Source organism: Syngnathoides biaculeatus, chromosome 11, assembly GCF_019802595.1.
Source record: "Syngnathoides biaculeatus isolate LvHL_M chromosome 11, ASM1980259v1, whole genome shotgun sequence".
Taxonomy (NCBI): Eukaryota; Metazoa; Chordata; class Actinopteri; order Syngnathiformes; family Syngnathidae; genus Syngnathoides; species Syngnathoides biaculeatus.
This window is the reverse complement of record NC_084650.1, coordinates 2,620,016-2,647,338: the sequence shown is the minus strand read 5'-3', so window position 1 is coordinate 2,647,338 and position 27,323 is coordinate 2,620,016. Positions and strand designations below refer to the sequence as shown.

At 42.2% G+C, this 27,323-nt stretch overlaps 2 protein-coding genes and 1 pseudogene across 5 annotated transcripts in view; 2 read left to right on the top strand and 1 right to left on the bottom strand.

The window, feature by feature from the left end:
• LOC133509010 (zinc finger protein ubi-d4-like) overlaps positions 1-9,254 on the top strand; it is a 41,124-nt gene extending 31,870 nt beyond the window's left edge. Inside the window, exons 7-10 of one of the 3 annotated variants that reach the window (XM_061835632.1) lie at positions 326-457; positions 592-704; positions 4,532-4,613; positions 8,265-9,254. In XM_061835632.1, the coding sequence (XP_061691616.1) occupies positions 326-457; positions 592-704; positions 4,532-4,613; positions 8,265-8,350 (413 nt within the window). In that variant the 3' untranslated portion in view covers positions 8,351-9,254. The remainder of the gene's footprint in view (positions 1-325; positions 458-591; positions 705-4,531; positions 4,614-8,264) is intronic. The other 2 variants (XM_061835630.1, XM_061835629.1) reach the window with 2 other exon arrangements.
• Positions 9,255-9,474: 220 nt separating this feature from the next.
• LOC133509006 (sodium/potassium/calcium exchanger 3-like) lies at positions 9,475-26,690 on the bottom strand. 2 transcript variants are annotated; one of them, XM_061835620.1, is made up of 17 exons: positions 26,107-26,690; positions 25,816-25,929; positions 24,273-24,349; positions 24,116-24,190; positions 23,907-23,991; positions 18,880-18,983; positions 18,724-18,798; positions 18,616-18,641; positions 18,470-18,523; positions 18,242-18,378; positions 15,670-15,839; positions 13,166-13,430; positions 12,911-13,077; positions 12,147-12,261; positions 11,664-11,776; positions 11,195-11,260; positions 9,475-11,095 (listed from the first exon to the last, which is right to left on the bottom strand). In XM_061835620.1, exons 1-17 carry the CDS (start codon positions 26,213-26,215, stop codon positions 10,985-10,987), a joined length of 1,863 nt encoding a protein of 620 aa, XP_061691604.1. In that variant the 5' UTR covers positions 26,216-26,690; the 3' UTR covers positions 9,475-10,984. The 2 variants fall into 2 exon arrangements, with proteins under 2 accessions (XP_061691604.1, XP_061691605.1); XM_061835621.1 differs by having other exon boundaries at positions 15,751-15,839; positions 26,107-26,682.
• Positions 23,047-23,165, top strand: LOC133509286 (5S ribosomal RNA; annotated as a pseudogene).
• Positions 26,691-27,323: the final 633 nt, after the last annotated feature.

Below are 27,323 nucleotides of genomic sequence, written 5' to 3'. Positions count from 1 at the left end.
TGCAAACTCTAATTAGGTCACATTTTAATCAAATCCCAACTTAATATAAAGTTATTAAAGCATAAACTATTTTCAGTAGGATGCAGTAGAGTTGTACACCACTGCAAATATCAGCCCCAATAACAACATGGGAATCAAGTATTTTTTTTTTCCATTAAATTCAAAGTGAATGTTAGTCAAGGCAAAATTATTTTTCTTTTGGATTCCATGAGGTGAACTGTTGACTAATAAGTAGTTGAACCATTAGTGGGCCCCGTTTGCAATTTTCCTTTAAAAAAAAAAAAGTGTCAAACATTCTTTTTCTGTATCTTTTCTCCATGTGCAGCAACTAAAAAGGGCCCAAATGGTTTGGCGCTGCCTAACGATTACTGTGACTTCTGTCTGGGAGACTCCACCTTGAACCAAAAGACTGGCCAATCAGAGGAGCTTGTGTCCTGCTCAGACTGTGGACGTTCGGGTATGGCTGGCATTTTTTTTTTTTTTTTTTTGGGGGGGGTGCTCTACTTTGTTTCCTATTCTGCTTATGAAGTCAAAGCAGATCGATCATCATCTCTGGTTTCATGGTTGCGTCTGGTGCGTTGTTGCCCGCAGGGCACCCCACATGTTTGCAGTTCACGCCTGTTATGATGGCCGCCGTGAAGACCTACCGCTGGCAGTGCATCGAGTGCAAGTGCTGCAATGTTTGTGGCACTTCGGAGAATGATGTGAGCATGAGCAAAATATTGTCCAACAATACAGCAACTCTTTCTTTTTTTTCCCTTTCACTCATTTGTTTGTTTCATTCTTTTTCCTCAACTTAAAATAATGACACTGTCCGATAAAAAGCATATACAGTTGGAAATTGTGTCAAATACAATTATCGTTGGAAATTGGCGGAAAATATCTGGTAAACTTCCAGGAAATTTCCATTATCTTTCAATAGAAAGTTAGAATTTTGCAAGCTTTGTATTAGATAATATAATTTCCATTTCAATGTTTATGAAATACAGTGAAGAAAATGAGTATTTGAACTCCCTGCTATATTGCAAGTTCTCCCACTTAGAAATCATGAAGGGGTCTGAAATTTTCATCACATTGCATGTCCACTGTGAGAGAGATAATCTAAAAAGAAAAATCCAGAAATAACTATGTATGATTTTTTTTTTAACGGTTTATTTGTATGATACAGCTGCAAATAAGTATTTGAACACCTGTACATCAGCTAGAATTCGGACCGTCAAAGACCTGTTAGTACACCTTTAAATGTCCACCACCACTCCATGTATTATCCTGAATCAGATGCACCTGTGTGAGGTTGTTAGCTGCATAAAGACACCTGTCCACCCCATACAATCAGTAGGAATCAAACTTGTAACATGGCCAAGACCAAAGAGCTGTCCAAAGACACCAGAGACAAAATTCTACAACTCCATACGGCTGGAAAGGGCTACGGAGCAATTGCCAAGCAGCTTGGTGAAAAAAGATCCACTGTTGGAGCAATCATTAGAAAATAGAAGAAGCTAAACATCGAGCACCGTTCAAGATATCACCTTGTGGGGTCTCAATGATCCTTAGAAAGGTGAGGAATCAGCCCAGGACTACACGACAGGACTTGGTCAATGACCTGAAAAGAGCTGGGACCACCGTTTCCAAGGTGACTGTTGGTAATACACTAAGACATCATGGTTTGAAATCATCCATGGCACGGAAGGTTCCCCTGCTTAAACCAGCACGTGTCAAGGCCCGTCTTAAGTTTGCCTCAGTCAGAGCGTTGAAGATGGGTCGTGGCTGGGTCTTTCAACACGACAATGACCCGAAGCACACAGCCAGGAAAACCAAAGTGTGGCTCCGTAAGAAGCATATCAAGGTTCTGGTGTGGCCTAGCCAGTCTCCAGACCTAAACCCAATGGAAAATCTTTAGAGGGAGCTGAAACTCTGTCTTCTCAGCGATAGCCCAGAACCCTGTCTGATCTAGAGAAGATCTGTGTAGAGGAGTGGGCCAAAATCCCTCCTGCAGTGTGTGTAAACCTGTTGAACAACTACAGGAAACGTTTGACCTCTGTAATTGACCCCTCCGTACAGGGCACTTAACCACGCCTCCTGAAGTGACGTCACGCCACGTGTGCTGACGTCAGACAAACAATGAGCAAAAATATCGGCGCAGCAAGAAAGGAATAGAGCGAAACTGTCCGATTTACCGGCTGATTTCTCACTCGCATTCTTAGCTAACAGTGAAATATCTTTGAAAAGCAGACAGCAGGGCTTCAAGTATTTCAGCAAGCGGTATTTCAATGGTATTTACATGCATATCGACGGAGAAACCATTGATATTAGCGCGAGATCTTTCCAGAGTCAGAGGAAGACCGAGAAGCCACATAATATAATATATTATAACCCAAAGACGAATTCGTCATTGAAAGTTTCCTATTTTCCTGTTACATATCACACTTGTGTGCAGAATCTGTATATGTATCTGTATAGCCGTTTGTCAACCGCCGTATGAAGGAAAAGAAGGCGAGGGTTGATTTACAAGTTGTTTCTCTCGTTTTCTTTGTGTAACGTCACGCGCTCCCCTCAATAATTATTCTTGAATTAGTGCCGAACCTACGTAAGTCCCGACCGAGTACGACAATCACTACTTTAGTGTCCTCAAACATCCTTCCTTTAGTCTTGGTGTCTCGGTGCACGTCGAAGGCTTTTAGGACTGCTAGTCCGGTTTAGCTTAGCTCACCGCAGAACGGAGACACGTTTGTGCAGTCAGATCATCGCAAAATAACGCTCAACACAGATCAAGTGTGACAATCATTCACACGTAGCTATATTATGCAAGCGAAGAACTGCTAATTCATTTATATGAGACATGTATTGAAAATTAGATATAGGGCATACCTTCGTGCTAACACAGTCCGGTTTAGCGTAGCCGCGGACAAAGGGACACGTTTGTGCAGTCAGATCATCGCAAAATATCGCTCAACACAGATCAAGTGTGACAATCATTCACACGTAGCTATATTATGCAAGCGAAGAACTGCTAATTCATTTATATGAGACATGTATTGAAAATCAAATATAGGATTTACCTTCGCGCAAACATATCTGTTCCGGTTGATGGATTCAGTTGATCTTGCGGTCTTCCTCAAAGTTTTATCCATCAAAGACATTTTTCCTACTTTGTCTTCTGTTCCGGTTGATTTTAGATGGATTCAATTGATCATGCGGTCTTACACAAAGTTTGATCCATCAAAGACATTTTTCGTACTGGGTCTTCGGTTTTGGAAAGGGTACGAATTGAACTCCACCAACTAGCCTTTCAGGATACCTGTCGTCACTATTACTATTATCGTGACTACACCTTCTAACCATATCTATTCTTAAAGAACCCAAATACGCGATAAAACGCCAACAGAAGCTATACTGGACCATCCGGCGTTGTCTGAGATTTGTGTCTGAGATTATGCAGATCTCTGGGCTCTGATTGGTCAGTGACGCGGATTGCGCAATATCCACGGAGGGGTCAATTGCAAGGCTACTGCACCAAATATTAACATTGGTTTTCTTAGGTGTTCAAATACTTATTTTCAGCTGTAGCACACAAATAAATAATTAAAAAATCATACATTGTGATTTCTGGATTTTTCTTTTTAGATTATCTCTCTCACAGTGGGCATGCACCTACGATATTTCAGACCCCTCCATGATTTCTAAGTGGGAGAACTTGCAATATAGCAGGGTGTTCAAATACTTATTTTCTCCACTGTAATATTTAAGCATAAATATAAGCAGACTTGTCATAGGCAGACATCCATTCAAATTAGAGTCAGATTGTATGAAAAGTCTAACATCAGTTTTAATGTCAGGTTTTTGTGGTGTTAAAAACAAAAAAAAAATCCGACCAAGGTAAATAATTTAAAAACTCACTTTTTTTCCACATTTTTAATGATCTGTAACAAGTACAACTCAATTTAAAACACAATGAAATCCCTTTGGATTTGAATTATATGTGTAATTTGCTACATCCAAATAAAACACGCTCTGCTTCCTACACGTTTGTCAAGTTGCCACCCGCCACTCTTCATTCCCGTACTAGGTGATTTGTTAAAAAACTAAGAGCATCCAGAATCTAACGCCCTCAGGCTCTGCGCCTGACTTGCTGCTAAACTCCGAGCCATCAGTCGACAAATACAAAATGGGAACATACATGCTCCAGAAGGCACGGGATAGCACCAGTGGCCGCAAGCGCAAGTATGAAGAGGCCCTTACTCCACCAAGTCCACACACATTGCATCATTAATGCAGCATGAGAGTTTCCATGGATGCGTGAGATCTTTGCTGAGGCAAGCAGGTGTACAAATTCAGATAAATGGAAACCTGGAAGTAAAAAATTGTGAAGCCCTTTGATTTCATTTAGAAACATGGTTTTATCGAAAGTTGCTTCTCTTTCTTTTGAGATTTTAGCGGGAGTTTAGCATCAATTGTAGCCCAGTGAGTGTCAGACATTCCTAACTTTCTTTATCTATTTATTTACTCATTCGTATATTTATTTGATATGCAGGACCAGCTGCTGTTCTGTGATGACTGTGACCGAGGCTACCACATGTACTGCCTTAGTCCCCCCATGACCGAACCTCCCGAGGGTAAGACGCCACAGAACTGTAACTTGAAAATATAATCTTTGATCGTAAGAGAGTGCAGTCATCATCCATCACATCTGTGATTCCCTACTGCTTTCAGAGCTTATCAGGTGTACACTGGAATATTATCCACCATCCGTTTTGCTCCACTTATCTGGGGTCTGAAATTATTTTACCCTTATAGGGCTCCTCCCGTAAATAGCATAAATCTATTGAGTAATTGATGCACCTCCCACCCCAGCAAAACCCTTAAAATAAAGAGGACTGTAGTGTGTCAAATGGGAGCGGAAAGGTACTGAAGGGTGTGGTCACCTTATAGAACACAGTTGTGATCCCACATCACTATTTAGTAGTATTCAAATTTCACCTGAGGCTCATCAATCTTAGTCATTAGCATATCAACCTCAAAATGCTACCACAAATTAATGTGACATCACAGAAAGGCAAATTAATAAGCATACTACCACCCGACCCGTTTGGAATTCATTCACAGTAGCACGATGGGAAATACCGGCAATATGTCATGACATGTATCCACTACACGGGCTATTAGTGGCGGCATTTGGAAGCGAAGCAAGAAAAGTCAATCACTTTTACTTTGACTGTTACCTTTCACGTGGTGCATTCAAGGACCAACAACACAGCAATATCAAACTCAAATAAAAAGAACAAAACAATGACTTAAGACTCATAAAAACAATGACCTCCAGATGGTACCAAAGTACAAGTATTGTGATATACTGTTATAAAACAGAGAAAGAAAGAGAGCACCCCCCTCTCCCCACCAAATTCCATTTTCCAAGCCGCTTAACCTCACAAGGATCGTGAGCGTGCCGGAGCCTATCTTTCAGGCGAAAGGCAGACTGCACCTTGAACTGGTCACTAGTTGGTTGGACCTTTTAAAAACATTGACAAAGTCCTCTGACAGACCAAGTGCAATGCAAAACAAACAAAGAAAAGGTACTAATGTTGGAATCATAAAAACAATTTTAAGAGAAGAGAGAAGCCTCAGGCAGTGCAGGAATCCAACAAGCCTAATTGAGACTAAGAGGGTTGATATGGAATCATTAAAACAGGTAAGTACATTTTCAAGCATACAAAGTCTAAAAAAACAAATAAAAATCATGCAAAAATGAGTTATCAAACAGATTAAAAACAGGGAACGTATCACATAAAAAAACTGTTAATAGTTCATTTAAGAGACACCACAGATTTTGTGCACCTCGAATCCTCAACGTTCCAAAGTCGAGGTGCCCTAATGGAAACAGCTTCATCACTGCTAATTTTAATTTTCAACTTTGGAACAACGCCAATCCATGCTTTAAATGTAATCAATAAAATCTCAAAACCAGTTATTAAAAAAAACAGACTGCAAAGCAATCAAGAGAATAGAGAGGAAAAAATTGGAGTCGTGTACATTTGATTTGATCCAGTGACAAGTTTCACTGCTGGGCACAAAGTCAACCTCGAGAAAATTAGGGTGTGAATCTGACGTTCAAGGTCGAGTTGAGTAAGTATTGACTTTATCTTGGCTATGGTGCGTAAATTAAAGAAACGTGACTGGATGACTTTATTGGTATGGATTGTGAAGTTTAAATCTGAATTCAACAAATGAGTCCCACCTTTCTGGCCGTCCAAATGATGTCAGATAAGGAACTTGCACTCGATTTGATGACGTCAGTGGTACTTTCCAAGTTAAATAAAATTACAATACTTCAGATTTTGAATTATTAAGCTGGAGAAGGTTCTGCACCACCCAGCGGTTGATGTTGAGAAAGCATTCATTAACAGCAGCTACGGTGCTCTGGTCTCAGGGGAAGGTCAATACTGTAATTTTGTTGTCGTCTAAATAGGAGTGAAATGATACATTATGGCCCTCAAATATTTGGCCAAGGGTCAGCGTATACAGTGGGCGAAAAAAAAAAAAAAGTATTTAGTCAGTTAATCTCAATACTTTGATATATCGTTACCAATGACAGAGGTCAAACATTTTCTGTAAGTCTCTTCAAGGTTTTCATTCTATGTTGCTGGTATTTTGTCCCAAGGATTTTCAATGGGGTTGAGACTGGCTGGGCCACTTCAGGACCTTGAAATTCTTCTTACAAAGTACTCTTCTGCTGCCCTGACAATGATTTTGGGATCATTGTCATGCTGAAAGATGGAGCCACGTTTCATCTTCACTGCCCCCTTGCTGTTGGAATGAGGTTTATCTCGTGATACACAGCAGCATTCAATTCTTTCCTTTACATGGATCAGTTGTCCTGGTCCCTTTGCAGAAAAAGACAGCCCCAAAGCATGCTTCACAGTTGGTCTGGTGTTCTTGGGATGCAATTCGACATTCTTTCTGCTCCAAACATAAGTTGAGTTTTTAACCAAAAAGTTTTATTTTGGTTTCATCTGACCACATGACATTCTCCCAATCCTCCTCTGGATCAATCTAAATGCTCTCTAGCAACCTTCAGATGGGCCTCAAGCAGGGGGGACATTCCTGGCAGTCCAGGATTTGAGTCCCAGGCAGTGTAGTGTGCTACTGATGGCAGCCTTTATTAATTTGGTCCCAGCTCTTAGCAGGTCATACACCTGGTCCCCCTGTGGGGTTCTGGGATTTTTTTCTCAATGTTCTCGTGATCATTTTGACCTCACGTGGTGAGATCGTGGATGGAGCCCCAGATCAAGAGAGATTATCAGTGGTTTTCTTCCATTTTGTAATAATTGCTCCAGTGACTTTTTTTCCACACCAAGTTGCTTACCGATTGCAGCGACACTTTTGTTACTGGCAGCCAAAAAATATTTATTTTTATTTTGTTGTAATACTTATTTTCCACCATAATTTGCTCACAAATCCTTTAAAAATTAGTCATTTTTTTTCTCATTTTGTCATCGGAGATGTATACCTATGATGACAATTACAGGCCTCCCTGCTTAATTGGGGGCTGACTAAATATTTTTTGCCCCACCTTAAATGGAATAAAATTGGTCGTAAAAAGGAACCTTGTGGTACATTAAAGGCAAGGGAAGTGGTAGCTGAGCATTAGTTCAGTATGGTGCCAGCAAATGTTTACTCTTAAAGGTAAGAATTAAACCTGTTTAGTGCCAAATCCCTTAAATGATAATATAGAATGTAAAATCTGTGTCAAAAAGGTGCACTGAGATCCACCAAAATAAATATTGAGCCCTTCCACTTTTCTGCTGTTAAAACAGGTCATTAGTAACTCTGATGAGGGCCATCTAAGTCTAAGTCTCAAAGACCAAATTAAAAAGCTGTATGGAAACCAAATTTTCTGAAACTTGAGTAAAAATGAAAGTTTGGAAATGGGTCTAATATTATGAAAACCAGAAGGCTCGAATTTAGGATTCCAATGGGTTGGTTCACTGTTGAAGAGCAGAGGAGACTACACCCTGAGGCGGAGAACTAATAACAATCGATAAAGTGGTAGTGTTAAAAACTCGAGAAATTTATAAGAATCTCGGTTGTCTGTAGTTTTTCATATGAAGCAGCCGTGATATAATGGGAGACTGACGTGACGACCAAAACAATTAAATGCTCTTGGATGAAAAGACCGCGTGATGGCATGAGATGTTTTAGAAAGTAAAAGTATCTGCTGCGACTCAAAGGTTATGAAACGCTGCATTCCATTTTTATATTTTTTGCAGGGAGCTGGAGCTGCCACCTGTGCCTGGCTCTACTCAAAGATAAAGCCTCCATCTACCAGCAGAACCAGAGCTCGGCCTCTGAGTGACGAAGCACCAGATAGTCCGTCTAACCCCCTCAGTCACATGTCAACACGTCAGTGCACCTCTCTCCAGGACAGTTGTCCAATTCTGTCCAAATGTCGCTCAGTAACCTCACAGGTCAGCAGCAGAAATCTTCTTGGGTCGACACGGGAGAGGGAGGAAGGTGGAGGGGTGGCACGTCGTCCCCATAACAGACCTCACATCAGTTCAATTGTGGCTCAAAGTGAAGCGCCAACCTGCCAGCGAAGCTGTCTTAACACAAACACGTACACACTTGTCCTGGACTGCTGCAACGCTGACATGAGAACGAAAGAACCATAGCAACAGCTGCCTCCACGTGAGCTCCCGGGAGGAAATGGAGTAGCCGCACTGTGCTATGTTTTGTTTTGTATTTCTCTGCCAAATGATCTATTTTTACCGAAAGGATGCGGAGGGGGCAAAACATGCCACAAACAGTATGTCGATGGCGAATTCTCTTAATATTGTTATTGTTCTGGTTACTAGTGGACTTTGGTAGTGGCATTTGTCTGTGTACTTTGTCTGATCGTTTGGAGCATTTTTTCATTTGAGAGGGTTACATTATAGCTTACTATCGTTTTGCTATTAGTATTTATCAACCAAAGGGTGCTCATAGTCTTGAGTTTTTTTTCCATATCATAGCATGATTTAAATTCACTATACAGCTCATTACCATAGCCACATTTATTTTACAGTTGTGGAGGCCACTCGTAGTGACCCCAGTTTTTTTATATTATATATAATATTCATTGGTGTTGAGATCATTTTCTAATAGTTTTGTAAAGTGTGTGGTAAACACTTCCATGTAATACAGCTTCTTAAACATTCTGTGTACTGTGTTGCCAAGTTTGTATTTTTGTTTTGCCTGTGACTTGAATTCATTCAACTTCAGGTGTCAGACGTCTGTTCTATTTGTAAAATGATGTCTTTTGTTGTACTATTTTTTTATTTTTAAACATTTGTTCAGTGACAGTGCTGACCAGCCTGACTGAAATAAAAATCACTTTTAATTTGAAATGGAGCACTTAATAATTGTCACATAATGCAGCATTTTAATTTACCCGTCAACAACCACAGCCCAGCACACCCTCATGGCACGGACAATCTGAAACATCCAAACAAGCTTTTGTATTTTACCAAGCATAAAAAGGTTTGCGCGTGCACAAGGCCAACACACACCTGGAAATGGTGCAACTACCTTATCACTAGAGCGTGATCAGCCAGTCGTGTACAACACAAATGAGTAATACAAATTGGGCAAAAAAAAAACTACTTAACATGTAAACTCCCAAAAAGATGAAATAAACTGCCACAGTATTAAGTACAACAGGTACAAGCCCCAATTCCAATGAAGTCAGGATGTGTAAAATGTAAATAAAATCTGAATAAAATTATTTGAAAATACTTTTCAATCTATATTCAAAAGCATGTAACAAAAACAATGATCAAACTGTGGAATACTTTTTTCAGTTTTTGCAAATACTCTCAATTGAGGCAGGGACCACTAAACACTGGGAAAGTTGATGAACGCTAAAAAAAACCCAAACACCTGTTTGGACCATACCACAGGAAACGGCTTAATTGGAAACTGGTGAGTCTCCACAATACTCAGAAAGGCTGCCGTCTGGGCCTAAACTCATCGAAATGGACTGACGTAAAATGAAGTTATTGCAGTCTGCCGATTTCAAACTTTTTCATGGAAATCATGGACGTCGTTTCCTCTAAAATGAAAGAAAAGGACCGTCTGGATTATTATCAATGTAAAGTTCAAAAGCCCAGACCATTAATGCTGAAAGGTACACATACAGGTTTTGGAGCACTACATGGTGCCATCCAAGCAACTTCTATTCAGGGACATCACTGATTTTTGCCAAGCCACATTTTGCATTTCACAAGAGTGTGGCTTTTTAGTTCAAGAGTGCATGTACTAGACTTGACCTGTCTCCCATTGAAAATATGTGGCGCATTATGTCACGTAAAATGCAAGAATGAAGACCCCGGACTGTTGAGCAACTGAAGTTGTACATTAGGCAAGAATGGGAAAGCATTTAGTGTGTCTTCAGTTCCCAAACTTATTCAATTGTTGAAAGGTGGTGCAACCCAGTGGTTAACATGACCCTGTCCCATCTTTTTTGGAATGTGTTGCAAGCATCAAATTCAAAATGAGAGAATATGAAACTTTACATAATGAAAATGCACTTTTCTTTTTTTTTTACTGATAGGTTTGGCAGAGGGAATCTGAAAACATTAACTTCCGACTGATGTTTATGAAGAGAATTTTCATTCGGCTTGGACTTCGAAACTGATTACAATCACAATACAAGCAAACCAAACTAATAACCTTAATCAGATTAAACAAATATTGGGTTTTTTTTCCTGTCTTCAGTTGAGTATATTTTCAAAAGGTTTTGCAAATCATTGTTTTCTGGTAAACAACATACCAACTTCATTGGAATTGGAGTCTGCAGAATACAAACCATTATTTTTTCCCACGTTTTTGGGTGGTGTGCAGAAGTGGAGTTACAAAAGCATGTTAAGTACTTCTTTATCAAAAGGGCATTATTGGACGCAAGACGACAAATTCGTTCCGATGGAAAAAGCTTGCATGTGCGTCCTGTCGTCTACAGCCTCTCGAAGCTGATGGCGCAGAGGAGGAAGATGACGTAGAGCAGCACCAGCCAGAGTCCCAGCCTGCGGTCCAACTTCCAGCGGTTCAGATGGACGCAAAGGACCTATGACGTGGACGGGGAGACCGCATCTTGTCATCCATGGAACTTCTCAAAGGACAAAAATAGCAAAGAATCAAACATATCTGAGTCGGATGTGCTTACAGTGAGCATAACCGAGGCCAAGAGCAGGATTACGGAGTACACCAGGCCCCTGCTGTTGATTGTCACCTAGTGAAACAAAACGTTTTGGTCTAAGGACGGTGCTGATTTCGGATTAAAAACCATGACCCCAGACTTCCAAACACAAGCGTGGGTTTTACAAGCGATTTTGCCTCTCACTCCTGGAAGATAGCAACATCATTATCTAGGCAGTACATTGCACATACTTTTATTTCTGAACGGAAACGTTGCCCTATACTCACTCTTCACCGAATATCTCCCATGTAGAAATACTGGCGCCCCTTTAAACCCCACTTAAGAGGAGAGGGGATTTGGGGACAGGGACCAATATAATGCAGCCTTATGTGGCAAAAGTGTGTGTGTGTGTGTGGGGGGGGGGGGGGTTACTATGGATCTGGGAGAGACGTGCATCATTTGCGTCGGTGGCTGAATATAAGACGTACAAGCTTACCACTGATCCATAGCTGACAATGAGGGTCCTCAGTGCCCAGGGGAAGCCCAAACCCAGCAGCACATCAAAGATATTACTGCCGATGGAGTTGGACACGGCCATGTCGCCCAAGCCTGCGGAAAAAACACCACATTTGGTGCTAGAAAGTTCATTGTTTAAGGAGCCACTGATGAAGCTGAACAAGGGAAATGAAGACATGAGAAAATGCACGATGGAAGTCACGGATTTATCCCTCCATCTCATTTTGTCTTTGCAGTATAAGTAATGGAAGTAAAGGATGGCCGGTAGCTGTGCTCATAACACGCACGTTCAAGACTCACAACCGAAGCCGGGTGTTTGAGAGCTTGTTCGGAGAGAGAAGAAAGATAGGTGATCATTTAGCTGAAGGTCCCCCCCCGAACCGCCAATCCCATATCCCTACTTAACAATACACGAAAACAACAACGTATATAGTGAACGTGTACTTTGACACAAGACACACACCTCGTCGGGCAACAATGAGGCTGGCCATGCAGTCAGGTACGCTGGTGCCGGCTGCCAGGAACGTGATGCCCATGATGACGTCTGGAATTCCGAGTGTGAAGCTAATGATGGTCACCTACACAGAGAGGAAAACAAAATGTAACTACTGGGAACTGCTGCGTTCCAACTCCATTTCCGGAAAAATGAATAAAACAATTCAGTTTTCATTTAATTTTATTTCCTTCAGTGACGATTTGAACATCTAAAGGGCAGTCAGCTTTCTTGATTCGTTCAGTGCAATACTGGGCCAACGGCCCAGATTGTGAGGTTCAGAAGTTGATATTAGATTCAAAAAGTAATCTTAAATTCCATTGCATCTTCGTATCGGAATAAATGACTTTCATTGATTGAATTTCATGAAATTTCTTGAGAGCTCCGACAGCAGCAAACCTTTATCTGATCCCCGTTTGCTTCTTTCCTTTCAGGCAACCTACGTCAGTGATTCCCAACCGGTGTGCCAGATTTCCTTTAATTGGTCAAACTATAATTTATTTACACCAACAAAAATACAGTAGCTGAGTGGTGGATAAGCATGTCCTTATCTCTAATCTATTGAAATCCTTATAACTGCTTTATTATTACAATTGTAAATGTGAGGGAAACAAAGCAAGTATTCAGAAGAAATCATATTCCATGCCCCAGATTTGATAGCAAAGTGACCAAAATGGAGTGAGGCCACTCCAGTTCTCAATGGCTCAGCTATGTGCAGCTGGTGCATTTCGTACCATCCAGACCATGAGGTAGGAGAAGAGGGCAATCCAGAGTGTGGAGGCCAGGAAGGTGAGCAGGTACCAGCGTTCCCACTGCGGCAGGGTGCAATCGGGCACGGTACAGTGGAGCAAGAGGTTGACTGGCCAGGAGAGGAACCACTTCACACGGACACACCAGCCATCTTAGAGAAGTATGCTTGGTTACACATTCAACCGTTTACATCTCATATGCGATATTCAAGTCCACAAACAATCCTACCAAGCGCTCACCTGGCACGATGAAGGGTTTGAAGGGGGCGTTTTCTTCCTCTTCCCCCTCCTGCTCATCCTCCTCCTCTTCCTCTTTCGCCTGAGTTGCGCTTCCGACGTCGTTACCTGCCTCCTTTCCTGCCTCTCTCCCCACGTCCAAAGGCTGACAATCGGCCTCGGCTGCTGATCCGTTCTCTTTCTCCCACAGCCTGCTGGCACCGCATCCGTCGTCCCCTGAAGCTCCGCCCTCTTTCGCGCCTACCTGAGCTCGGATCAGTCTCTGCCTCTGTTGGAAGGAAGCGAGTGAAAACCAACCAACCAAACACCAAAGGACCTGAGCTGTGGAGTTCTAGGGGTTAGAGTTCGTGTTGGAGTCAAACAGCTGAGAGTGTGACAGAGTAGAGTAGAGCAGAGATGAGCCACATGCACATGTTCTGACATGCAGCCCATAACGGCACAAGGAAATATTGAAAATGGTGAGGATGCATGCAGGGGAGCAAAGAGAGGAATCATAAATGGAGTTTGCAGGTGCCATTGTATTTTTAGTCTTCTTCTTTTTTTTTTTTTTTTTTTTTTTTAATTGGTGTGGATAGGTTTGTTTGACTTGACCCAACTTAGGAGTTTGTGACATACGAGCTGTCGTCTGGCCAATTTTTTTTTTTCACGTCCGAGCAAAAACTCAAGTTACAAGTGCTGAATGGTGGCAGTGAAGTTATCTCAACTCCTCAACAAGCAGCAGTGGAAATAATTCTTCATAAAGGAGGCTTGAAACTGCTTATTGGCACTACCATCTTAAAGTGCCACTGTCATGAAATGCATGATTTTTAGTATGTTATTAATGAAAAAAAACGGCAGCCGACATGGACCCATGCGTTTTTTCACCACAAAACATGATTTTGACATATACAGCTTTTTGTAACTCCCGCCATGAAAATCCTCACGAGGGATTTGTTTTCGAGAAGAAGCAGGAAGTGACGTACAGGGCAGGACTACCCTCAAGTGGTACCTGTGGGAAGCTAGCTCGTTGTTCCTTCGTGTTAGCCAAAATGCTGGCTCGTTGCATTGCTGAACATTGCTTGAACACTCGGGAGGATGGATTTACCCTTCATAAGTTTGCAAGAGACCTGATTCGTCGTGAAAAATGGATTGCACGGGGGCAGAGGACGAGAGCTTCGTGGATTCCAAATGACAAGTAGGTGACAGGCCTTGTGGATCGCAACCAGCATTGTCGACAAGGCCGAGCCTGCCCGCGGCCTTGTCGGCTGGGGTGGCTCGTCGCCGCGGTCGCTCATGTCTGCTGCGGAAGTGGGCGTTTATCACCGCCGTGTGGAGGTGGATAGGGCGGGGAGGTCGTTTGGCCGTGATCCGCATGTCATCTAAATATGGCTCGAAACAATAGGGTAATATTGCCCCGGAGACTTCACTCGGTTGTGAGATGTTTTCTTCAAAAAGAGCTTCCGTGTCTGAAGGGGCGTGTCCTACAGGACGGGTCACAGCGTGTTTTCAATGGCGAATGTCCGGGTGACGTCACGGACAGTAAATGCAGCCAATATGGCGACCACTTGGATGTCGAATGAGACTTCCGCAACTGTACAAATGGATGACGCGCTTGACTTTGAAGTGAATAATCTTATATGTATTTTTCATTTCAATATCTATTTTAGAATGTTTGTAGGGATGACACTAGACCTTTAAATACATAATATAAAATTAAAGTAATTTACAAGTGTATTTGAAAACTACCACATAGCTTGGTCATTTTAGTTTGATGCTAACAAACAATGAAAATGCCATAGACGGGCTAACTGTGGCAGTGTTATGACAATGCGAGTAGCTTTTTTGCAACAGTCTGTGAAGTTTTAGAGTCAATCTCAGTGGAGACAGACATGTTCTTTCTATCTTACATTTAATACGGAGAGATTCTTCCATTGCACAATCAATGTGTATGAATGAATGAATGTTCATAATCCCCGTTGGGTCCATTTTCTCTCGTGTCCTTTTGATACATTTCCTGTTCCTGCAGACTCCTGGGACTGCCCGGGACACAGGGATGACTGCTTCTAGTGTGTCATCCAAACAGCCAAGTTGGCCTTGCTTGTCCCCTGCAATTGTTATCATATAGGAAGTTATAATGAAGTCCTATGAATCCTGTCTTGCAACAAGAGAGTGATATCATCAGAAGAAAAAAAAAATCCATACCATCTGACATGCTTTTGCTTGATGGGTTCCCGATGGGTTCCCTCCCCAGCCCCTCATTTTGTTGATAGTCCCTCCACCAGCTCCATGATGGCCATAAAGGTGAACCTCAATGCTCTAAAGCTCCAAGTGGTTTTCGCTTAAAAGGTGCTTCGTATCACTAAATTTGCAAAGTCTGTGTTTGAATCATTTTTCAACTGTCAAGAGAGCTGTGAAAACAGTCGTATGGTCTGTACTGTAGTTTGTAAATAGTTGAGCTATTTTCCTTGTTCCACAGAGGCGACCTGAGACCGCGGACTTAGTAAAGGGGTGCAAGCCATGCGGTGTACCTCGTTGATGACCGTGCGTCCCGCCATGCGCAGGCGAGTGTAGGGGAGGAAATGCGAGGTGATGAGAAGACGAAGGCTTGCCTCTGAGAAAGTGAGCTGGTGCGGATGGAGGTTGAGCAGCTCATCCACCATCAGCGCCCTCGAGTCCTGACCAACAATAGCGCACGAATCTGGTCAAGACGTTGACGGAAAGTAGAGGAAGAAAAATGTTACGACATACAAATAAAGCAGATAGAGATATCCCCAACTCTTTTCCCACCATTTCCACCACACGTTTCACATCCATTGAAGAAAATGAGTATTTGAGCACCCTGCTACATTGCAAGTTCTCCCACTTAGAATTCATGGAGGGGTCTGAAATTTTCATCGTAGGTGCATGTCTACTGTGAGAGAGATAATCTTAAAAGAAAAATCCAGAAATCACAATATATGATTTTTTAACCTTTTATATGTGTGATACAGCTGTCCATCAGCTAGAATTCTGATCCTCAAAGATCTGTTAGTCCGCCTTTAAAAGTCCACCTCCACTCCATGTATTATCCTGAATCAGATGCACCTGTGTGAGGTCGTTACCTGCATAAAGACACCTGTCCACCCCATACAACCAGTAAGACTCAAACTTGTAACATGGCCAAGACCAAAGAGCTGTCCAAAGACACCAGAGACAAAAATTGTACAACTCTACACGGCTGGAAAGAGCCACGGAGAAATTGCCAAGCAGCTTGGTGAAAAAAGGTCCACTGTTGGAGCAATCGGAACAAGCTAAACATGACGGTCAATCTCCATCGGAGTGGAGCCTCATGCAAGATATCACCTCGTGGGCTCTCAATGATCCTTAGAAAGGTGAGGAATCAGCCCAGGACTACACGACAGGACAATGAGCTGAAAAGAGCTGGGACCACAGTTTTCAAGGTGACTGTTGGTAATGGATAGGTTTCCAATGACGTCACTGCAGTCCTTAGACCAATCGGATAAATTAATGATAGAAAAAAACTTCCCGCTTCACCGATCACCTGTGTTCTCTGACCTGTATGACACACAAGATGGCATAATTGGAAACCTATCCATACGCTAAGATGTCATGGTTTGAAATTATGCATGGCAGGGAAGGTTCCCCTGCAGACACCAGCACATGTCAAGGCCCGTCTTAAGTTTGCCAATGACCATTTGGATGATACAGAGGAGTCATGGGAGAACATTTTGTGGTCAGATGAGGTCAAAATGGACCTTTTTGTCATAATTCCACTCACCGTATTTGGAGGAAGATGAATGATGAGTTCCATCCCAAGAACACCATTCTTACTGTGAAGCATGGGGGTGGTAGCATCATGCTTTGGGGGTGTTTTTCGGTACATGGGACAGAACCACTGCACTGTATTAAGGAGAGGATGACCACGACCATGTATTGTGAGATTTTCCGAAACAACCTCTTGCCCTCAATCAGAGCATTGAAGATGGGTCGTGGTTGGGTCTTTCAACATGACAATGACCCGAAGCACACAGCCAGGAAAACCAAGGAGTGGCTCCGTAAGAAGCATATCAAGGTTCTGGCGTGGCCTAGCCAGTCTCCAGACCTAAACCCAATAGAAAATCTTTGGAGGGTACTGTACCAAATATTAACATTTTTTTCCTCAGGTGTTCAAATACTTATTTTCAGCTGTATCACACAAATAAATCGTTAGAAAAAAATCATACATTGTGATTTCTGGATTTTTGTGTTTAGATTATCTCTCTCACAGTGGACATGCACCTACAATGAATATTTCAGACCCATCCATGATTTCTAAGTGGGAGAACTTGCAATGTAGCAGGGTGTTCAAATACTTATTTTCTTCACTGTAATACAATATTTGTACAGAGGGGCATAAAACAATAACACTAAATGAACTTCAGTCACCTTTTGGGGAAATGCAAAACAATGAAACCCAAATTGTGTTGCTTATGTCCAGGGTACTCCAGAATTTTGTGCTGGTCTTCACAAAGATATGATGTCAGAAATAGAAGATATTTGGTGGACGTTTCGAAGGCTCCATTGTCACCTCATCTCACGCCGAGAAAAATCAGCTGGAGTGATAAATCCTTATTTTAAGCAGGACTTCTGATATTCTCGCTTAATTGCAACTTTCTTTTTCCTGGGATTTGTAGGGCCTTTGTCCGTTTCTGAAGAACTTCTACAGAGACGTTTTTATTAAGGGCGGGGATTGATCAAAAATCAAATCAAATCAAATCAAAGGTTTTGGAATTAATCTTGAGTAATTGAATATTAATTGTATATTGCCCTGAGAAGCAATATCGTCATATTAAATTTTAGTGGACGACTGAATCAAATAATTGAAGATAGGAACGTTGTTGTAGGAATAATTGTGATCCTAATGATCATACATTTGCTTCCAATAATGAAATGCTTTGCTCTGCCCAAGATAACGTGGCAGCCTCCTAGCAGGAGATAGCAAGAACAAAAACATCTAATCATCAGAACTGTTAGAACTGCTGCCTGTTAAAGAAATGATGACCACACAACTTCAATTGTGTCACTGGGTCAGCTGACATGCTAGCAAACGGGCGCACATACCTGACTTCAGCGGCACGATGTCGGCATCGCAGTCTCCGGCGTTCCCCACCGCTGTTGCACGTCGCAGGCTGCTCAAACATGGCTGACCCGCCCGGTGGCAGTATCGCTCTACCAGGCCGCACAGAGAGCCATTGAACCTACACACATTGACACACACACACACACACACCAATGGAGATAGCGCGGCAGCTTCATACAAACAAGGGGAAGTAAAATTATTACACTCACTTCATAATGATTATGTATATTCCGTACATGGAGATCAGTATGATGGTCTCCCACCTGCAGATGCACAAGCATACAAACATACATTTAGGAATACTCAAATCAGCAAGCCAATCTTATAAGATCGAATAATTCATCTTATGTCCTACCACTGGACTTTTTCATCGTAGATCACCTGCAAATCCATAAGAAAATGCAAAACTAAAATGTTTGCGCATACAACAGATGACATGGTAAATATGTTGTTAACTTCTCACCACAATGAGCACAATGATGGACAAAATGTAGAAGACAGCATCGCGAAACAAAGGCCACCAGCTCAAAGAGATTGTCTGCAGAGAGAAGAAGCACACATGTGATGTTTATTTCTCAGATCCAGCAAATATGGCCTTATTTGTGTCTTTGTGCGATACCTGTCCTGCGAAGATGCCACAGATACCAATGATGACGAGGACGTTAAAGACTGCTGAGCCCACAATTGTGCCCACACCTACGTCCCCTTTTGTGATAAACACTCCTAAAGACAGATTGAACGTGACTGAGTCAGGATGTAGCTAATTACACTTGCGTAATGTGACGAAAATGCATTTTTCTTCACATATAGAGTAAATATTATAAGCATGGCAGCACATTTGCTTCAGAGTTCTGAGGATCTGGGATCAGATCCGGCACAGAGGCAGTGATTAAACCAAAAGGCTTCCCAACCAAGTATTGGAGCTCAACGTATCATTTTGAAAGTACCATATTTTACTCAATCACCCATCCATCCATTTTCTGACCCGCTTATCCTCATGAGGGTCATGGATTTGCTGGACACTGTCCCTGCTGTCTTTGGGCGGGAGGTGGCGTACACCAGGAGAAGGCCAGGTTTTTTGGGGGGGGTAAAAATAAACAAATAAATACTTAAAACTATTGAAATTGTGAGCCATGAATCTATAACGTAGAAAAGTTTAACTATTTGAAAGAAATTAATCCATCCATCCATCCATCCATCCATCCATCCACCCATCCATTTTCTTAACTGCTTATCCTCACAAGAGTCACAGAAGTGCTGGAGCCTCTCCCAACTGTTATTGGGCTGGAGGCAGGGTACACCCTGAACTGGTTGCCAGCCAATTGCAGGTCAAAAGAACTCATGACATTCACATTTTTGGAAAGGGTCTGTCTTGCCTGGGGGTTGATAGCCACACATAAGCACTCATTCTACTTTCTGCCTGCAGCTTGAGAAAGTTACATCAAGTTATTTGAGTACCAGAGCCAGAGAACCAGAGGTCGCAACTTGTCATCCAAAATGAGACAACCCTGTCATGTTTTCGACAAATAACTCAGGAGACACAAGAGATTCTCTCAGACAACAATGAACATCATTGTCTTAAAAAAACCCAAAACAAAACAGAACGTTCTCTTGGCTGAAATAAGTGTAGCAGCATTACTAAACGGCTTATCCATGTTTGTCCTATTTTCAGAATGAATTTTTGTATTCTTTCTTGTTTTGTGTGACCTTTTTGAAACGACTGCTGTTTGCAGGTTTACCAAGTCAATTTTACATCTCTTTTCTTCCACGGTGATCCCTTACTACACGTGCAACACACTTGTGGATAGTTGGAGATGCTTTACGACTGCACACTTTATTCATTCACTCCACAGTCACACTCGCTGGCTTGTGGAGCCGTAGCTGGCCGTGGGGCCGTCTGAGGGAAATGTGGCTGCCATTCTGTGCCTACGGTTCCTCCGACCAACCACATTCATTCATGAGCAATGTGGGTTACCTCCGGTTTCCCCGTCATGCTGTTTTCAGTATGCAAGCGTAAATATGCAGGATCATAATCTTATCCAACCTCGACACTTCTAGAGAGAACCTCAACATCTTTATTCCCGCCAATTCCAACTCTTCAGTGCCACTGTCTCTACTGTGCTGCTATTTTAAGTCTATGTGAAAGCCAGGATGCCAAAAATACCATGCTAACTTTACCAGCTGCGGTCACGTGACCGAGATCGATAGACGCAACGGAGACCTCTTATTCATGATAATGTCGTCTTCCCCAGGGTTAACTCTTCATTCTCTCGTTGTACAGCTGAGCTGGGTGGCGGGGACAATAAAGCCACTCTTCTCCGGTTGCCACCTCGCCCCCCCCCCCCCCCACAATCCCGCTGCACACGCCGAGCAGTCCCGTCTCAACTCACACGGTGACAAACAACACACACACACACACCACACACACACACACACACACCACACACACACACTGAGCTTGTTGTCACAATACCCATAACAACCGTAATAAACTCCACAAACCGTGGTTGCAACTACTGGAATAAATTCATGCAAAGCACGTGAACAGAACTTCGATATACTTTCATGCCTTCACGAGAGCTGCAAGAAAGGCGGCAAAGAGCCGTGTGCGGCTCAAGAGCCACAGGTTGGCCACCCCTTAGTGACTAAGTGATGGTGTGCATGTGAGAACAAATTATTTTTTATTTCTACAGTGAATAAAATAAGTATTTGAACACTCTGCTATATTGCAAGTCCTCCCACTTAGATATCACATAGGGGTCTGAAATTTTCATAGTAGGTGGATGTCCACTGAGAGAGATAGTCAAAAAGAAAAATCCAGAAATCACAATGTATGATTTTTTTAATGATTTATTTGGGTGACACACCTGCAAATAAGTATTTGAACACCTGTCTATCAGCTAGAATTATGACTCTCAAAGACCTGTTGGTTCGCCTTTAAAAGTCCACCTCCGCTCCACGTATTATTCCTGAATCAGATGCACCTGTCTGTGGTCGTCACCTGCATAAAGACACCGGTCCACCCCATAGATTCAGTAAGACTCAAACTTGTAACATGGCCAAGACCAAAGAGCTGTCCAAAGACACCAGAGACAAAATTGTACAACTCCACACGGCTGGAAACGACCATGGAGAAATTGCCAAGCAGCATGGTGAAAAAAGTTCCACTGTTGGAACAATCATGAGAAAACGGAACAAGCTAAACATGACGATCAATCTCAATTGGAGTGGAGCCCCATGCAAGATACCATATTGTGGGGTCTCAATGATCCTTAGAAAGGTGATGAATCAGCCCAGGACTACATAACGGGACTTGGTCAATGACCTGAAAAGAGCTGGGACCACCGTTTCCAAGGTGACTGTTGGTAATACACTACGACCTCATGGTTTGAAATCATGCATGGCAGGGGAGGTTCCCCTGCTTAAACCAGCACATGTCAACGCCCTTCTGAAGTTTGGATGATACAGAGAAGTCATGGGAGAAAGTTTTGTGGTCAGACGAGACCAGAATTGAACTTTTTGGTCAGAATTCCACTAACTATGTTTGGAGGAAGATGAATAATGAGTTTCATCCCAAGAAAACCATCCCTACTGTGAAGCATGGGGGTGGTAGCATCATGCTTTGGGGGTGTTTTTCGGTACATGGGACAGAACCACTGCACTGTATTAAGGAGAGGATGACCGCGGCCATGTATTGAAGAACAACCTCTTTCCCTCAGTCAGAGCATTGAAGATAGGTCATGGCTGGGTCTTTCAACATGACAATGACCCGAAGCACACAGCCAGGAAAACCAAGGAGTAGCTCCGTGAGAAGAATATTAAGGTTCTGGTGTGACCTAGCCTGTCTCCAGACCTAAACCCAATAGAAAATCTTGTTTCTCAGCGACAGCCCAGAACTCTGTCTGATCTAGAGAAGATCTGTGTGGTGGAGTGGGCAAAAATCTCTCCTGCAGTGTGTGCAAACCTGGTTTGACGTTTGACCTCTGTAATTGCAAACAAAGGCCACTGTCCCAAATATTAACACTGTTTTTTTTTAGGTGTTCAAATACTTATTTGCAGCTGTATCACTCAAATAAATTGTTAAAAAAAATCATACATTGTGATTTCTGGATTTTTTTTTTTTTAGATTATCTCTCTCACAGTGGACATGCACCTACGATGAAAATTTCAGACCACTCCATGATTTCCAAGTGGGATAATTTGCCATAGAGCAGGGTGTTCAAATGCTTATTTTCTTCACTGTAACTTCAACGCAGTTTTCGGCCCATGCCTAGTTGTCACAGAAATAACTTGAATTTGACAAAAGTCCAAAGTTTTAATTAATAAAGCAAACGAAAATGAACCTATTCAACTCAGACATCCCTTTTGAATGTTGTTTTACCGAATTAAATAAAGAAAACTCATAAAACATATCCGTACAAAATTGTTACCCCACGAAAAGGTAATATTATCATAGAGGCATGTTCAATCAGGTGTGTCAAGTCATGTTTACATAAAACCACTAGAACAAGAGGTAGCACTAGCTTGCTAGGCTACATAAAGTTTTGTTGCGTGCTTGTGAGCCGTATCCCAGCTTCTCCCCGCCTTCAATCACCCACAGCTTTGCTAGTTAAACAGTTGTGTAATCTTGTCACCTTTTCTTGTTCTTCACATCAAAATTACAGTGGTGGGAGCAATGGTCTTTCTGTGTGCAGTGACACCTCCATGATTTCTAAGTGTGAGAACTTGCAAAATAGCAGGGTGTTCAAATATTTATTTTCTTCAATGTATATGTGCCATGTGACTTGCTTACAGCCATGCTACCCTGAGAATGCCCGATTGCGTCAGATTTTGGAAGCTAAGCGGGTTTGGCCCTGGTTAGTACTTGGATGGGAGACAGTTTGGGAATACCAGGTGCTGTAAGCTTCTCTCCCCGGCTAAATGCAGAGGGGCTGCGTCAGGAAGGGCATCTGACGTGAAACTGTGACAAACAAATATGCGTTCATCTAAGATGAACCCCGAACAGGACAAGACGAAAGGAAAAGAAGAAGAAGAATATGTGCCATGTGACTGGCTGGTGAGCAGTCTGGGATGCGAACACTTTTCGCCTGAAGTCAGCTAGGATAGCCTGTGGCTGACCACGCCCTTAACAGGATATACAGAATAGAAAAATGGATAATGCAAAACTGGATTTGAGAAAACACGTATGGACAGTTTTGCACCTTTACTTGTCCTATGGCTGAAATGTCTTTAGCCTATTTGGACAGTTTATACCTTGAAGTAAATAAGGGTTTATTGTTATCTTTCTTCAGTTTTTCAATTGCACGGGTGTACAATCTAATCATTTTCTATTCTACTGCTTCTCTTCAGGGTGGCAGGGAAGTTGGAGTCTATCCCACCTGACAAATATGAGTCAGAAAGAGCCTCGATTGGCCACCAGTCAATTGCAGGTGACACAAAGACCAATTGCATTCTCACCCACAATCAAGAAGTTGGATCCCAAACTAGCTTCTCAAAGGTCACCACCCCACCAATGACTCACTAGTGACTAGAGGAGGATCAGTCCCAATCAGGTGAAGTTGCTGATGAGTGTTCACAATTTGCTGATGAGGTTTCATGTCATTAACTCCAAAGTGAGTGAAGAGATTATATAAGTATATAACTGACCTATCAAAGATGTGAAGAGCTCAGGGGCAGAACTCCCAGCGGCCATAAAGGTTGCTCCGGCGACATCCTGGCTGAGTTGCAAGTTCTGGAGTAGAGAAACGGAGGTTAATCAAAGTTGGAATGTTTTTACGGTCTAGCTTTTCTTGTCAAAATGAACCAATAAATTCTGTTCTGAATTGGAAATGTGTCACAATAAAATCCCATCAAACCTCAGAGACTTTTTCGAGCGATGGCACGAAATAAACATCACACACGATGGCTAGTGCGTGAAACATGTAGATAGCCTGCAAAGATGAGATAGGTCCTCATGTGATTTGGAAAGAAAGCAACTCTCCCATTTTCCATCTCATCCAGCTGTTTACTTACACAGAGCACGTGAAGCACGACCGCTCCCTGTCTCCGCTGCGCCAGAGTGAAAATGTCTTCAGGAAACTCACTGATGGCTGAACAAGAAGAGACAACAACTATCAACTGGAGCAGTAATAATCCAATTACTCAGGTTTTCACTATCAAACAGAAATTCGGAAAATTCTACTTTAATCACATTTCCTTGCTGCTGTGACTTAGTCTCACAATTTCCTTTCTGTGTAATCAGTTTTGCTAAATACTTTGCAGCCGTTCTAATTGCACAAAGAGTGACTGACAAAAACTCTTTGCAGAACTTTTGCACAGTGTATGACTAAGGCGATTTATATGCATCCTAAATTAGTTTTCTGCCTTCTTTTCTTGTGAACCCCCCACTATCGGTCGTGCCATCTTGTAGACTTTTCTCAATGATGTGCTAGACTTGCAAGAGAAACAGCTCAACTTCTCCTTGAGTGTCGTTACCTTTAAGGGCGGACAAAGCCGCCATGACGGTAAAAGATGCACCATTAAAAGTTGTATTGCTATACTCTAATTAAATATCATCATTCACAAGTATTCTTTCCCGTGATGAGCGTGCATACTGTCTCAAAACCGGCCTCACAGGAACAGAACATGTTTTAGTGATGAGAGAGCTGCTGATGAAGAGGGTCACTAATCAGCAGGTCACCGATGCTTTGATCGTGCAGATTCCAACTAGAGGCACATCCTTCAGTTTCTTAGCAACCACATCTCTCAAAGGCTATGCGAGCCTCAATGTGCCGTTCAGGGCTATGATTCTTGTGGTAGTCTGTGGCGTACACCAAAGTTCTCAAGACACGGTCACACGGGCGGAGATATTATGAAAGATTAGTTGGACCTGACCAGTTAATTTAGTAATACTCTGAATACTGAAACCCAAAATTTAATTAATAGGGATGAATACAAATCCATGCAAGCATTCTAAAGCAGTGATTCTCAAATTTGTGCTCCAAATAGCACGAAATACATGACTTCTCTCCAGTCTATATGGTAAAGAACCACTAAATAAAATACAAATGATATGAGCAAAACACAAAGTACAATTCAAACAGAATGAAGGTTGTAGTTATGAATAATCTGTTTAAATTGGATTAAAATCTGGTTAAGGAAATGTTTTACTTCATGAATACAGAACATTTGTAGGTACAGTTCAGTTGTACGTGTATTTAACTTTGAAGTAAAGTACAATATAGTTGAATCTCATCTTTGAGAACTGTTTTGAAACATTTAAGCACAACTTTGACCTAATTTGTATGCAACTGATTTTAATGGAATCATTATTGAAGTACAGTTTTTTTCCTTTCCTATATCTACTCAAATGACTTATGGTAAATAGTTTATAATAAATAATGATGTGTAGCTGTATTTTAATGTTGTTCATTATAGAGGTACGTATTTGGTGAGCAAAGTATGCTTTGAGGTGGCATAGTGGTGTTGAAAAATGCTTGACAATGACAGACAATGTCTTTTTTCAACAAATGTAACTCCTAACACAGGAAAAATAGATATATATATTTTTTTTTACCAGATTTAGAAACAGAGTCAGAGGATTGGTTGTGATCATCTTTCCGTGCGTTGACCTCCTTTTTAGATACGAAGACATCACCATCATCAGCATCCCAAGAGGATCCGTGAGAGTCTGCAACGAGGGAAAGCTATGTAGAAAAAAAAACATTTATAGAACACCGCGAGGATTTTCATTCATCCCAATGTTGCTCGTTGCTGAAGAATTCTCGAGCTCTACATATTTCCCAAAGAATATTTGAATCGGGAATCAGTAAGGCGCAAACTGCAAAAGGTATTTCTCTGTAAGCACCTGTAACGTCGTTGAGATGCAACACCCAGACGACTGCGAGCAGACCGATTCCGCAGCCGCAGAGCCAGGGGAGAAGCAGCGTCTGCCTCGGTCTCCTCGGCACCTTCATCCCGCCCGCCGCCTCCACACGCCGGCCCGGCCACAACGCTCAGATCATGTAGCCGTCGCCTTCTCGCGTGTGGCGCTCGCTCCCCTGGGCGCAGAATTAGTCAAAAACGCTGCCTGTTGCTATGCAATGGTCTCTCCTTCGCCTTGCTGGGTTTTTATTCCGCCGACGGATACGGGAGAGTCAAGAGGCTCGGGCCGTCATCAGCGACGCAGCACGCGACCCAGAAGAAGGGAATCCGGGTCAGCCCGTCCGCTCGAACCACCAACCGGCAAATTCTCGACTGAAGTGAAAAAGCCAGGGTGTCTCCAGGTCCTGACGTCTCAGAAACATCCGATTGAACACAAAATACCAGAAAAGGCGGTTTAATGGCGCGATTGCACACGTTGACCGCTAAGGGACGCCCTCTGCCTTGTTGTCGTTGCAGTAGTGGGTGGAAAAAATGCTTTTGTAGTAATTGCATTTCAGTGCAGAACCGAGGAGGAAAAAAAAAACCCAAAACAATACGAAACACCCATGCCCAAATTCAAACAGATTTCAAGTTAAATAATCATTTCAGGACTTCTTTCATAACACTACAGGTTTTGTTTGCCTGAGGCACGTGACAATTTGGATCAAATGTCACTGCCTATATGCAACACGTTTTCTTCCACTTTATCTTCTACTACTAAAAGATGTCTTGACTTGAGAGCAATCCATTTTGGAGTGAATTTACTTTCCATCAGTTGTCGCAACACAGTTTCATCCAAATTCTCCATTTTGACAGCACAGATTTGACATGTCCATAAGTGTAATCAGTCAATCAGAAAATTCTGGACTCAAGCTTCCTTTTGCTTGGAAGACAAAATGGGACTAGAAGGCATATTTAAAAAAGTAAGTTATTTGTTTGTAATTAATTGCAACATCCCACCCATGGAAAACACATACAGATAAGGTGATTTTTTTTTCAGTTATCGTTAGCTAATTTAGCATTTTTTGCAACACTATGAAAACAGATTGTTTGGATAGCATATCCGGTGAGTTTTTTTTTTTCTTCTTCTGAGTACAAACATACAACTTAATATGCAGAGGGAACCTTTTTTCTCCTGCCTTATGCTATAATATCAAAACA

Excerpts from the sequence above, each read along its gene's own strand:
- LOC133509006 (XM_061835620.1), bottom strand. The coding sequence starts at position 26,215 with ATGAAGGTGCCGAGGAGACCGAGGCAGACGCTGCTTCTCCCCTGGCTC. Across the intron at positions 25,930-26,106 it reads GCATCTCAACGACGTTACAG|ACTCTCACGGATCCTCTTGG; the intron begins GTGCTTACAGAG and ends CCCTCGTTGCAG. Across the intron at positions 11,777-12,146 it reads CCTCATTGTTGCCCGACGAG|GCTTGGGCGACATGGCCGTG; the intron begins GTGTGTGTCTTG and ends TTTTTTCCGCAG.